The following is a 14687-nucleotide window of genomic DNA, read 5'->3' as shown; positions in this document are numbered from 1 at the left end:
TTTACCTTTCTAACACATTCTGATCTCTTCAACTGTCACTATAAGCTTCCTTCTTAGCCTTGGACACCCCCATTTACAGTATTCACCTATCGCTGGACCCCTATCTAGCCCCACTGCTCCACGCACCCCCCCCCCCCACCCCCACCCCACAACATGTATAAATCTGACTCTATTTCTAGTTCTCTCCAGCTTTAACAAAGAGTCGTCCAGACTGGAAACATTAGCTCCCTACTCTCCCCACAGATGCTGTCAGACCTGCTGAGATTGTCCAATATTTTCTGTTTTTGCTAATACCTCTTATGTGGCTTGGCATCATATTTTGATCTATAATGCTCCTGTGACGTGCCTTGTTAAAAGTGCTGGGGGAATATCACAGATTTATCATAGAATTTGCAGTGCAGAAGGGGACCATTCGGCCCATCAAGTCTGCACCCTTGGAAAAAGCACCCTACTTAAGCCCACGCTCTCCCCTCTATCTCCATAAACCCACCTACCCTCTTGGGCACTAAGGGGCAATTTCGCATAGCCAATCCACCTGACCTGCACGTCTTTGGGCTGTGGGAGGAAACCGGAGAATCCGGAGGAAAGCCATGCAAACATGTATGATCTAATATAAGTTTTTGTAATCATGTTAAAAGTGCTGCAGAAGCGAAAGTGATTGTTGAGTGACAGGGACCCTTGGGTCTTCAATCAATTATCATTTGCTTGGCAGACATTCTTTTAAATTCATCTTTTATCAGGTTGAAACTACAAATGTTCCATTTTGCAAATTGTACTTCCTTATAAAATGAGTAAAATGTGATGAGTAAGGCATTTTCTCATGTCTCTTTGTTAACTTTTTTAGATAATTTATTTAAACCAAGGGAAAGGATGATTCCAGAGAAAGAAATGCAGATGAGATCCAAAAGGTAATAAGAGGTCATTTTCAAACAGTTTTTAGATATTGCAAAGATACCTCCAACACAAAATCCTTGCTGACATTGCCCATTGGGTTTAACCTTCCAGAGATTCTACTTCTGGTACAGGAGTTTGCTCGACAAGAGCATGAATTAGAGAACTGGGAACACAGCACAGCATATTTGCACATTTCTGACTTCGCGTCATTAATTTTAGTGTTTAAAATGAGAAGCTTTGTGACTTGGGTGAACTGACGTTTGTTCCTGATCTCTAATTGACAGTTTTATCCAACAAAACTCTGTGCTGAGAGTGAAATCTACACAAATTTATACCAAAAGGTTTTTCTTTGCTCCGCAATACAAGATGTAAGAAATAATCAGCAGTGAAACATAATCTACCAAACTTTAAACAAAACCAAACCCAGCACCTGTACACCAGTACATTCTGAAGATTGAGCACAGTATAAAATTATTCATCATACGTTTCAGAAGACAAGAAACTGTTCACAAACTATCGCAGCAACATATTTCTTATTTTGATGTAAACTTGTTCACTTCTTTTCTCTGAAAGGTATGCCTTTTAAAATTATGTTTATACTTTATCAGAAGTAACTCCCTATCATATTTGTTCACTTCAATCCTTACGTTATCCATTCTCCTTCCTGTTTTTAAGGACAGCAAACTGTCTTCAGTTGCGAACATTCATATTCTCAGATTGATAATCATGTCCAAAAATGGAAGAAGGCAAAAAATAGGGACAGAGCGAACAGGAGCAGGAGTAGGACATTTAGCTAGGCCATGGTTGATCTTCGACCTCAAATTAATTTCCCCGCACTTTCCCCATGTCCAGCGATATCAGACGTGAACTAATACTTTTGGGGACCCAGTGCTCTCCCTTTTTTGCAGGGGCTCCACATCATACCCCTCCCCCGATCATGTGGTGGCCTGAACCCAATGATGCCACGCCCTGACCCCACTGACATTGAGCCTCACCCCAAAGATGACAATGCCCTCCTGACCTTGCCCACCCTCAGCTCACACAATGCAAGGCACAGAAACCCAAAATCTCAACCCGCTGCCCAGTCCGGTTGCTGCCCAGTCCAGCCCTCTCACTCTTAGCCGTGTTGCCTGACTAGCCTCTGGCTCTGGTTGACTCACCCCACTCCCAGTGGCCGCTGCTCTCCGATTCCCCGAGATATGGCACCAGCACTTGCCTGACCTTCTTTGCACCTCCCGCTACTCTGCTTACACCTCAGCTCTTGCTCGGGTGGCCAAGCCTCGACACTCGACGACTGCGTGAGTTCCTGGCTGACTGCCCGGCTGCAGGCTGTCTGACCTCGTGGCCTCTGTTCTCCTTGGTCGGCAGCTCACCCGTCCGCCCTTCTCAGCCCTGGTCTTGAGGCTGAGAGTTGACCCACTGCGCCCCTCAATGGCCGTTGGCTCTTCGCCTCTCTGAAGGCTTTGCAGCAGAGGTGGACTTCACTTTTGGGGGCACACAGCCACCTCTCAGCATGGGGTCCCAGCCACCTCTCAGCATGGGGTCCCAGCCACCTCTCAGCATGGGGTCCCAGCCACCTCTCAGCATGGGGCCCCACCCCTTTGAACATGGGGCCCCACCCCTTTCAACATGGGGCCCCACCCTTTTCAGCATGAGGCCCCACCCCTCCCCCTTTGGCCGAGGCTTCGTGTTGCAGCGTTGTGTGTTTCATTATAAGTCCACCTCTGATTGATATCTTTCTATTGATCGCTATCTTGACAGAGTCCCCACAGCTCACGGTGATAGGGATTACCATCCTTTAAGCATAGAAATTCCTCCTCAACTCAGTCCTAAATGGCTTACCCGTTGTTCTGAGACTGTGTCCCCCGGTTCTAGACCCTCCCCAAGCCAGGAGAAACATCCTTTCTGCATCTAACCTGCCAAGCCTTTTCATTTAGGTGGGCAGCGCTGGCTTAATTGCCCATTCCTTTTTAAAGACTTAGCTACATTGCTGTGTGTCTGGAATCATGTGTAGACCAGAAGATTTCCTTCCCTAAAAGCCATGAATTAACCAGAACAATCAACAGTGGTTTCATAGCCATCATTCGATATTTAATTCCAGATTTGTTTTTCTTTTGCCTACCGTGGTGGGAATTGAACCCAGGTTTCCAGAGCATTACCCTGGAGGTTATGGCATCGCTTCCCGCATCTTGGATCTTTACTTTGTTTTTTTTGTTTTGAACCTGGCAATTAAACATTTTCCAGGTGCTTGGCAAAACCTTCCCTGAAATCTTGACAAAGTTCAGAATTACATTAAAAACTTCATCAATCTGTAAAACTGCTATCTATGCAGGAATGGAATTTTGTGGTCCTCTCAGAAGGCTGAAGGGGATAAAAAACATAAACTGCTCCTGCATTTTGTGCAGTTCAACGCCACACAGGCCAGTAAACTGAGCTGAAGTTCACCCTCCGCAACATCAGAGAAATATGCCTGGACTGTATTTTGCTGAGTTTTTATAATGATATAAATCTATCTGAGGAGTTTAATGGTGGTGAAGCTGAATACGGAGAAGGTGAGAATGAGTGTAGCCAAAGGACAATTGTATTTGAACTAATTGAAAGTGAAAAAGCAACGAGGTAACATTGTAGTAATATTGTTTTATCTGTTTAATATTTTCAGTTTAACATTATGATATATGCTAATCATTGCATTTTCTGATATCTTATATTATTCCTAAATCTTAAACATATTATAATGTGCCTTTCTTTTTACAAACCATTTAGTATTACCAGCAGTGCAGTAAATATTAAAGCCAATAACCACTGAAGAACAATATAAACACAAAATTCTGCTGAGTGACTATTAGCGTGCAAACGCTTAATACTCATAAATCATTAATATAAGCAGGTTAATGCCTTCATAAAAAGAGGAACGAAGGAAGTTCATACAAACATTTTAAGCACAAGTACCCAATTATCCACTGGCACTATCAATATATAAATTCAACATTATTGTTACCTGCAGTCAAGTGCAATTAACAATTCAAAGGATTGAACAAGGTAAGAAGCTCTTTTGAATTATCAGGTAAAAGTACAAATTTATACCAGCTTTTTATTGGAAAGTGCTGAGACTGTAAATGTATTGAAATGGGGCACGATTTAGCAGGAATATTTGTTAGTGTCGTTTTGGGCATGATGGGAGGGGTGTTCCTTGATGCCACGGTGGTGAGATCATGGCCCGCATTTAACGGCACATATTCCGGGAAATGAGCCCCCAAAACCTTCGCGCCATTACTTGCTGTCTCACCGTTTGATTCACCAGACTCACACCTCAGTAGCTCCTGCTAACACGGGGAGCTGCTTTTAAGTGCTCCCTCACCACTCGCTCCCAGTCAACACACAAGCATGGAAGCACGCAGATCTGCTCCTCGCTTTGGCGATGCCAACATGGCCCGGCTTTTCGATGCCATTGATGAGAGATGGAGCATTCTGTTTCCCAAAGGAACAGCAGGGCCACCAATACCACCTGGGAAGCAGTGGCAGCGGCTGTCAGTGCGGGCAGCATGACAAGGAGGACCGCCATACAATGTAGGAAGAAGATCAACGACCTCCATCGAGCTGCAAGTGTATGTTACCACATCTCTCCTAGCATCAGTTCTGCCTGCCTCCCCTCAAATTCCCAATCTCGTCCCCCAAATATAAATCACTGGCTGACACCTCACATCGTCCCCACATCTGACCTTTGTGCTTGTTTCTCAGCACCCCCCAGAACACACCAGCACAACCATTTCTTCTCCGTGTGCGGTGCCCATGCATGTCACCTGCCATAGACGCCCCCTGATCCATCAAGTGCATGACTCACAAAGCCTTCTCTTTGTCCCCGCTGGAGAAGATAGCCCATAATAAGTGGAAGAGGGCCAAGGTGTGGGGTGGAGTACCAGTGATCTGACTCCTCTATGAGGAATAGGCCTGGAGATCATAGGGTTGACCAAGGAGAGAGAGTAACTGACAGTGAGGTTGGCCTGTGAAGCAGATGTGAGGATCCACGGCCCCTTCACCCAGCTGAAATGTCTCAAGTGAGTTGTTCATGTCAAATAGAATGATCTTTCCCTCTCACTGAACACATGTCCATTCTCTCGCAGGATCTGCATCTGATGGGGCTGGGCCATCCGGCGTCAGTCCCCCTCAAGAGACCATCTCGGAGACCACCATCGAGGCATCACAGCTATCACCCCCACCTTCCACCAGCGCAGAGACACACACCTCAGTGGGCAGCATTGATGGTCAGGCTTCTGGGTCACACTCTGGTGGGCACCACACAGTTGCTGATGAACATCAGGTGGAGGCAGGAACATCCAAGGCAGACAGCAGTTGGAGGTCTGCTAGATCCCAGGACTCAGCTGAGCCCCAGTCAGATGCCGAGCCTCTGGACAAGGTCCTCCCAGGGCTGATGTAGATGCTAGGACTTGGCCGTAAGATTCAAGAGGGGAAGTCAGTGACATTCCAATGAGTGCAGAGCCAATTGAAGGGGTCCCAAATGCTACAGCTGCAGGAGATGATGTCGACTATGCGTGGCAACGGTGGCGGCTGCAGAGGATATCCCGGAACACAATGTCAGTGTCTTATGTGGTGGTGTCCAAGGCATGGCTCAGTCCACGTTGACCATGGCTGAGGGACTCAATATCATGTCCCTGTCCCGATGAGGGACATGGCCCAGACGCAGGTGGACATTGCCGAGGCACTTCGGAGCATGGCCCAGTCACTGAGAACCATTGCTGAGGGCATCGACACCATAGTGCCGACAATGGGGAGGCATCAGGACTGGCAGAGCCAGGTGACACAGAGGCCTCTGGAGCTCACTCGAAAAGCCCCTCCATCCCACGGAGTCCCCAAGGGCCCTACAGGCACCGTCAGGGAGGAGGAAGTGCTGGTGGCCAACCCGGGGCCTGCCTCCAAGGAGACAACGGTGGTCTCCAGTTTCTTCAAATCTCCCCGTCCTGACACTGCCACATCTCAAGGGCAACGGGCAGAACAGGGTGTAGCCATCTGACATGGCCACTTCCAACTTGCAAAGACTCATGGGTAAAATGGACAAGCCAAGAGTCAGGCAGGTTCAGAGCCTGAAATGCATATTTGTCAGCAAAGTCCAGACGATATCGAAACCCCGTCCCATTAGCATGTTACTCAAGCCGGTTAGCAGGTGGTGGCCCATCTCCCCCAACACAAAGGACTGGTGCTCCAGCTACTGGGACAGTCCCAGACATATCGGCGCCACTCGCTGTCCAAGGGAAATGCAAACAACAGGGTCAATGACCGCTCGAGACACGCCCAGTCATTCAGATCCCCGCCCACTTATTGGCTAAGGAATCGAACGGAGTGATCAGGGATTACCCAATTAGTAAGGCCCAAATCGAAAGACCGCCCAAAAGAGCGTGAAAGCCCCCAAGTATAAAGGAAGAGTTCACCATATGCTCGCTCTCTTTTGGCCTTGGTACCCCGGTCGAGGCCATTGCCAACTGCAGCAACACCAGAAGCAAGTTCAAGTTCAACGCCCACTACCAGAAGGACGAGCCCAGCCGAACAGCAGTTACCACTTCGAACCCAAGAGATCCAGAATTGAACAGCGGCCACTGTTTTCCTGACCTAAACCGGGTGCCCGAAGTTAAATACAGGTTGTCTTAGTAATAGGTGTAGTTAACTAGTAGTCTTTATGTTGCATGGCTGATTGTATATAAATAAAGTACCCTTGACCTTGAGCTAACTAACTGGTGTTTGGCTCTTTGATCGATAGCTGGTTGAAACTTGTGGTGGTATCATTCGATACCTGGTGATTCTAAGCATTTGGACATAGACAATATAGAAAGAAGGCAAATTCACTGATTGCCATAATTGGAACAGAGCCAGAGTAAAGACCTAGTAGTAGAGATAAAACACACAACAAGGGTGGCATGGCAAAGCCAGTGACACTGGTAGGTTCTGCAGGGGCTCTCCGGCTCCAGGCTCTCCAGAGGACCTCCGCCAAGAGCATCAAAGGCCATAGACTTCACCTCTGATTTGCATCCTGGGGACACATGTAGACGCAGCAGTAGACCACGAAAGAAGATTGAGGATCACTGAGTGGCCACGGAGGAAGGCACTATCTGTAGCTACGGGGATTGGAAATGTCAAATGTTACATCCCATACATGTGAAACCTCTGCCATGGTAATCTTCACAGCAGGCCTGCCTGCATCCCCACCCCATTTTAACCTCCGATCCCTCCCACTCCCGCCCACTGGGCACAGTGGTTCAAGATCAAACACCTCCTATGCAAGCTCCGTTCAGAGGATGGGTGTGAGTGCCCTGTCAGCAGAAAGACAGCAGGCAGACTTTGGCATAAACTGAGGAGCACCAGAGCTCACCCCACAGCAGATTATTATCACTCGTCATCTTTGTATTTTACCCGCTGACAGTACTGGCACAGGCCCATCGACCTGGTGTGATGTTACACTGACCCTGGGAGGGTGAATGGGGTAGTTGGGGGGGGAGGAGGGGTGGAAAATAAGGGCGGGAATGAGGGGGGTAAGAAGGGGAATGGGGGGTTAGGAGGGTAATGGTTGATAGAGGAAGGAGGGGAATTGGAGGAAGGAGGGGAATGGGGGGAGGGGAGGAGCTGATGGACAAAGTCTCCTCCTATGAGAATCTGGTAAGGATGAGGGCCTCCCTAGTTCTCCGGGAATGCCGGACCCCTGCCACCGCCTGTCCACCATTCTCTGACCGCCTGCAGGTCAACCTGGGCTCGTCATCCATCCCCTCCTACTCCACCTTTTCCTCCTCAGATGAGGCCGCATGTCCCTCCTCCTCCGCCTCCAGCATTCCGCCCTGCTGGCATGCCCAGTTGTGGAGGGCACAGCAGACCACCAGAAGCGGGAGACCCTCTGCGGGTATACTGCAGTGCACCACCAGAGAGTCCAGGCATCGGAACCACATTTTGAGCAGTCTGATGCCCTGTTCAATGACAGCGCGTGTGGCAAATGGGCCTTGTTATATTGGGTCTCCGCCTCGGTCTTCGGCCTCCACACTGGCAACATCAGCCAGGAACTATCCTGGGGTGATTCTCGAAGATACCGGAGATCTGCAAGTAGCCTAGGATGTAGCTGTCATGCATGCTCCCTGGGAAGCGTGCACATATGTGCATGATCCGGAGGTGGAGGTCACACACGAGTTGAGGGAATGGAACCCCTTCCTGCTAATGAAGGGTACTCCCTGATGCCCCGGTGAGCGCTAGGTGAGATGTGTGCAATCAATTATCCCCAAGACCTGGAGCATCCCGGCTATGGTGGAGAATCCTGCATCCCCAGGCATCTTGGTGAACTTGCTGCAGCTCAAATTTGATACAGTCATGGCCCGGGCATACTGGGCATGTGTGACCTCATGGATGCACTTGTGGACTGTTGTTTGTGAAATGCCACACAGGACCCCGCTCGAGCCCTGGGATGAACCAGGGCTGTGTTGTCCTTCACGGCCACCAGGAATAGTTGTCCTCCTCCTCCACAGGGTGCCCAGCCCGCGAGGACATAGCACAGGTGCTGCACTGTCTCTTTGTTAAGACAGAGTCTCTTGTAGCACATGCTGTTCGTCATCACCTCGAAAAACCAACATCGCCTATACGCCTTGAACCATAGCTGGCGTCTTGTTCTGGGTTCCTCCTCAGTCTGTTGGGTCTTCAGAGTGAACGGCGGCCCAGTGCACATGGAGTACTGCCTCCAGCCCACGTCACGGCCTTTATGCCTTTTCCAATGCCTGGCTGACTGGGTTGCCACCAGCACCATGGGCGCATCCTCTGTGGGACCGACACCTCCATCCATTTTGGTATCTGTAAGGAATTGGGGAAAGAGAGACCGACAATCAGTTTGGGCTTCCATCCCGGGACCCTCAAATCCCCCAAGTGTCCCCGCTCTTACAAGTACCGCCTTCCCTCAGAGTGCCATCCAGTAAGCCCGTTGGCTGGAGATCCTTGCTCTGCACACTCACCCCCGGCAACATCAGGAGCATCTAGACCCCAGATCCCTGACGGAAACATGAGGGTGACCACAGATGCGATTCCCTAATCCACATCCTTTGGTCATGAAGATATCCCTAGTGCTGAAGTCCAGCTCTTGAGTGAATGATTGTTGGCTGCTGCCTCTACGGTGCTGACCCTTCTGGAGTTGAGGCAAAGTGTTCAGACTTCAAAGTTTGATTGAAATGCGATGCAATAATCATCGTCTGAGTCACGGCACGTGTACCCATGAGAAATCACTTGAGAATATTTTGTTTATGAAGTGGTCAACAGTAACAAAGATTTAATAATCCACTACCTAACATTCCACATATCACACTAACCATTAAACAACAAGGAAACATCACTATTCCATATTGATACCAATACAAAGCAACATCAGCTGATTTTCACAAAAGAAAAACAGGGGAACACCTTCCCAGGTTCCTCAACAGAAATGGAGGATAAGCCTGAGAATGTGTTATCACGTCCAGAGCTTTGTTGTAAAGATGATCTGTCCATCATTATTCCACGTAGCACAGCCATTCTCTGCAATAATTCTTCTTCTATACTGTACCTGTTTTGCATTGAAAATGTTGTTTGTTGTGTTACTTGTAAATTCAAAAACTTAATAAAAACAAATTTTAAAAAATAATTCCAGCATGTTATGGTCACTCTTCTCTTCATGGATAACTCTGAGCAAGATAAATGGCAATCTGTTCCTTCACCACTAATTGCACATTCTGGGCCAGTATAAGTATGTTGGCATGTAATGAAGTATTCTTGATAACTGATACCTGAAGAGAATAAGATCTACAAGTTAAAAGATGATTTATGGCTGATTTTACCTCACATGAGGCTGTGACAAAGTTAAAATAGTGGACCAATTGGCCAGATTCTAATCCTTCTGCTGGGCGACAGAGGCCAAACAGAATTGTGCAGAAGCCCCAAGACTACATTCAAACTGGGATACTGTACTGTACATCAGATAATTTTGAAGGACAACTAATGGGATTGCACACCAAGCACTTTGCCCAATTGTACCAGGTTTGTGGAAAAGAAGAAATCCCAGAAATGTACATGAAAAATTATTCCTGTGAGGTCAAGGGTAGCATGATTGCTCCTAAAAGCTCCACATGAGTAATATGGGCCAGTGCCATCCCAGGCTCCCACTCAGCCTCTCAACCCTCACAACATTGTGATTGCCTGCTTCCCACAGACCGCTCTTCCTGTTATCTGCCTTGGAAGCCACTACACCCAATTTTGCATTGGCCCATTTCTGTCAACTGTTTGAGGTGGGCAACTCACTGAAGATCCGACCATCGAAACCGCCAGGCCTCTGATAGCTGGAAGGCACAGGCACACTGTCTTCTGCCTGTCCATTTAATTTAAATGAAGCCCACTGAACCCTCCAAGAAATATATATTTTGTTTTCATTTACTGCCTGAGCACCATAATACATTTGAGAATTTCGATGAATTAGGTGTGGATTATTTTTTGATCAATCTGTTTTGTCACAGTTAATCCGCACATATGATTGTCATGTTGCATTCATTACATCAATCCCAAACACTCAGGTAATCCCAAACATGGATATTCAACACTTACATGAAAACTAGGCAAAATAAGAGTGAGTTTCCACATGTGACTGGAGCATCGATTCAGCCTGGCACTGTATGGTGAAATGTGCCTTCCCTCACTAACCTCCAGGCTGTTTTGTTACTCGTTTCAACTATGCCAATATATGGAACCACCGAATGGAGAGCAAGTGCTTCCCATTTGGGGAGGAAAAATTGGTCTTTATTGTGTTCCTCGGTATTTTGCACATCACCAATCAGCCCCAAGTCACAGCTAGTATTTGGTCCAAGGATTACTTGAAAAACAAAAGAGAAAATATGCAGAAGATGAAGCGTTTACCACATTTAAAAAAAATAGAATGTCATATTGAACTGATGCAGCAGACATTATAAATGAAAATAGGTATCATGAAATGATGGCCAGGGCTGTAATTTAATCTTAGTTTACACTGTAATGGCTTTAAATCACGATAGCTCCAATCCTGTGGTTGATCACATCACTTAAGCCTTTTGATGAACTTGCTGCTTTGTAATCACTCCAAGATATCAATTATTTTCCAGATCAATCAAAATCAATTTAAATTAACAATTTACATTTCAAAGATCCCCAGTTAAGATTAAAGAAGAATAACATTTAATTTTATGTTCTCTATTATTTTGGCGAGCAATTGGAATGTGGACAGGTCACAGTGCAACACTGTAAGCAAACAGCCCCATAATTTATCTTTCAACTCATTTTCCATGACTTTAATAAAATTATTTTATTTTAACCAACATTTTATTTTAATTCCCTATCTTCCATTCTAGTTATTGTGCGCCACAATTAAGAAGTGCAACAGGATACCTTCATAGAATACATGGGGCATATATCAAAACACTTCCATGTCTTGACACCACTGACTGAATGGCTTAGACAGTTGAATGTACCTAAGAATATGGCAGGGGACATGCATGCACTTATTCCCTGCTAGAGGTATGCTACCCATCACATTGGATTGAGCTGCGCATGAGGCCCTCAGGTCTCATGTTCGAGGCTGACTTGCTGCAGTCTAAAAAGTCCTTTCAGTGAATGTGCAGCATAAGATCAATTCAGACAAATGTAGCCTGAGTCATGTGATGTAATTTTCGAGGTGTCATGGAGGTAGTTTAAGTATTTTTCTGAAGTGGCTAATGATGGTCAGGCTGGGGTGCCACTGGTTCTTCTGTTCACGTGTTCACCGTGCCAAACCAGATCACAGTACATTATTAATTAGCTTCTTTTCACTTTGTGTATCCTGACTTCTGTAAACATTTCAACAGCTGAAGTAAATTTGAATGTAAAAGATTGCAATATATGATGATAGATGGTTGCCATCACTGTCGTTGGGTAAGGGACATGTGCAAAACAAATTGTAAACTTTTGTAGCTAATGTTATAGAACAGGAGAATTTTAGTTGGAACATATTCCGAGGCAAATGCTGTGGGCAGAGGAGGAGAAACGTTTGAGGGAGGTCTTGATTCGATAAACTTAAATGGAGATATGTGAGCACCAGGTTTGCTGTGGGTTTGTTACTTCTGATGAGTTAATCCTGAATTAGGTGATTTAGATCATAGTGATGGTGGGGTAGAGAAATGTTTTGATTATGACAGTGGTTTCAATAACCTGAGGTTACCTTAGTCAGATGCTGCTGAACTTGATGATACTGAACTACTGAATCACAGCCAATTCCCTGCCTAGTGACAGAATATTTTCTGCCTGTAAAACTTAAAATATGTTAATCAAACCCATTTTCTACAATGCAGAAATGTGTAAAAGTTGATAACGTCTAACGCCTGCTTTCATGTGAAAATTGCACCACAGAATTTATAACCTGCTGCCAGAGGTTAAAAGAAAAAAGGAAGAAGAGAAGAAGAAAATTATTTCTCAAACAAATCGATTACGTGCTGAACTGTTCAAAAAGGTACGGCAACGTACAGAGACTTGCTCGTTACAGCATCCATCAAAATATCCCTGGTGTTGAAACATCTTTTTTTTCCTCACAGAAATTGCTTGACCAAATACTGCAGAGAAACAACGAGAGTGTGCAGGAATCACATGAAGAACGGTTACGCGAAGCTCCCAGAGAAATGTCATAATTGAAGCCACTGCAGTTTGCTAAAAATGCTCATTTCTCATATCCCCACTCCTTCACGTTAGAACCCATTAGTTTTTAAATTACATTTTCCTGAGTTTGCATGGAGATTCATATTTTGTGGAGCCATTGTTCATTATTATTGCACAGTACCAGCAGTCGGGTCCCTTGGTCCATTAGTCAGAGCTGCAGTCGTATCAGGAATAATGTGTATTTAATAGTTCAAGCATTTCATTTAATCTTAATCCATTGGATTCAGTTCAACCAGATTTCTTGTCTAGCTCCTGCACTGGACGGTTATGATCACAATCCTGGATGTATTTTGTCTCTCAACTTAGGTTCAGATTAAGAATCCTCAGGTCCCAGGGCACACCCTTCACTCCCCTTTGCTCCCTTCCCTGACCATTAAACAACAGAAATGCATGAAGAAATTAGCCTGCAGAAGATTTAAAGAGTGCGTTAATATAAAAGCAAATTGTATCACAATAAACAATAGTGAAATGGAAATTTAATATGACTAATTTGTAGGCGGCCCTTGCCAGTCAGCCATATTTGATTGGGATCCATGGCACAGCTTCTCTATGCCCATACAGGTGCATTAATGTGCCCCTGGTTGGTCTACTGTCTCGCTGTCAGACATGATTTAAAATATTGAGTGAGCTCCCAGGAATAGCTGCAGATTATTTAGCATTTACTTAATTACAGGCAGAGGCCTAACATCACTCATTCTGATTGGAATATGTCAAAAAGATGAGAATACGCACAGTAAGGCAGCAACCTGTGGAATTTATGATTATCTTTGTGACATCCTGAATCACCTTCCACATCAATAGATGCAGGAACACAATGCGAGGATGTGGAGAATACCCTTCTGACCTGACACCTTGCAGCAATGATCAGGAAGGGATAGTGATATTTATGAAGCTTAGTAATCTTGAAAGGGCCTGAAAACAAGGCTATATTAAGAAAAGGAATGACGCAAGGAATAGAGACCAATCTTTCCAAAAATAATGTGCCCCAGTGCACAAGTACCAACTTGAGCACTGATTATTTTACTGCTTTACAATTTTGCTGTGCCTCATCTTTTTGAAAAGTGCTTTCTGATTTGCTGAAAAAACCAAACCATTTTGAAGTCATATACATTTGAATTCATGTATTGAAACAAGGCTGCTGCTGTTTTTTTTAATCTAGTTTTGTAATTCTCTGGTGAACAATTGTTAATAAATAATGTTCGAATAGAGCTTAGTGTAGCAAGCAATAGGTCACAAAGCAAGGCTTACATTTATTGCACAGACCTTTTAACAATATAAACAGACAGGAGATGTGGAAAAATTTATTCAGCTAATTAGATAGTTTAAAATTGCACAACTAATCAAAAATAAGCAACACTTTGGTCATCAAGTTGGGTGTTTGAATTTAAATGTCTATCCACAGCCAGGTCAAACTGTTACCCTTTGTTAATCATACCAAATAGAATTAAAACTCGATTAACTTAACCTTTATTTTTCCTTCCTGTGCTTTGATCAGTTGTCGAAAAGTATTATATTACTAGATTCTATTTTTGGTTCATTTTGATAAGGAAGAATATGTAATGCTTTTTGTTTTAATATCACGGCCCTTCTGCCTTACAGCCTTCATACAATTGAAGAACAATTTGAAAAAAATCATGTTGTGAAAGACAAAATGAAGATTACACCCTGAGGCTGGCTCTGTCTCTATATCCAAGGGTAGTTCATCCTCCATGTTTTAATTCTGCTCAATATTTAGCTAAAGTACTGTTGCACTTGTACATTAAACAAACCATTATTTTATTCAGCTGTATTCGTAATTTTTAAATAAAACCTATTACAGGTTATAAATACTAGGCAAAGCTCTAATTATGGCATGGCACATTTTAACTTACGCTACATTTCTGGGCAAATACAATTGCAAAAATTGTTTTGCCTCCGTGTAGTGAAGATATATGAGGCTGGATTCTCCATCGGCTGACACCAAAATCATGAAACGTGATTGGGCGAAGAATCGGTTCCGACACCAAAATCAGGGCAGGCACAAATTTGGCACTAAATTTCAACCCTCCGTCACCTCCACAGCAGCGTCAAATCGT

The 14687-nt window shown here is 45.0% G+C and overlaps 1 protein-coding gene across 3 annotated transcripts in view; it reads left to right on the top strand.

Moving 5' to 3' along the window:
* The window catches only part of c16h10orf90 (chromosome 16 C10orf90 homolog), a 290020-nt gene extending 275629 nt beyond the window's left edge, over positions 1-14391 (top strand). For all 3 annotated transcript variants that reach the window (XM_038773230.1, XM_038773229.1, XM_038773231.1), the window contains 3 exons: positions 845-908; positions 12310-12409; positions 12492-14391. In XM_038773230.1, coding sequence (XP_038629158.1) covers positions 845-908; positions 12310-12409; positions 12492-12584 — 257 coding nt within the window. In that variant the 3' untranslated portion in view covers positions 12585-14391. The remainder of the gene's footprint in view (positions 1-844; positions 909-12309; positions 12410-12491) is intronic.
* The last annotated feature ends 296 nt before the right edge of the window (positions 14392-14687 follow it).

Source organism: Scyliorhinus canicula, chromosome 16 (assembly GCF_902713615.1).
Source record: "Scyliorhinus canicula chromosome 16, sScyCan1.1, whole genome shotgun sequence".
Lineage (NCBI taxonomy): Eukaryota > Metazoa > Chordata > Chondrichthyes > Carcharhiniformes > Scyliorhinidae > Scyliorhinus > Scyliorhinus canicula.
This window is presented reverse-complemented; position numbering and strand designations above follow the sequence as displayed.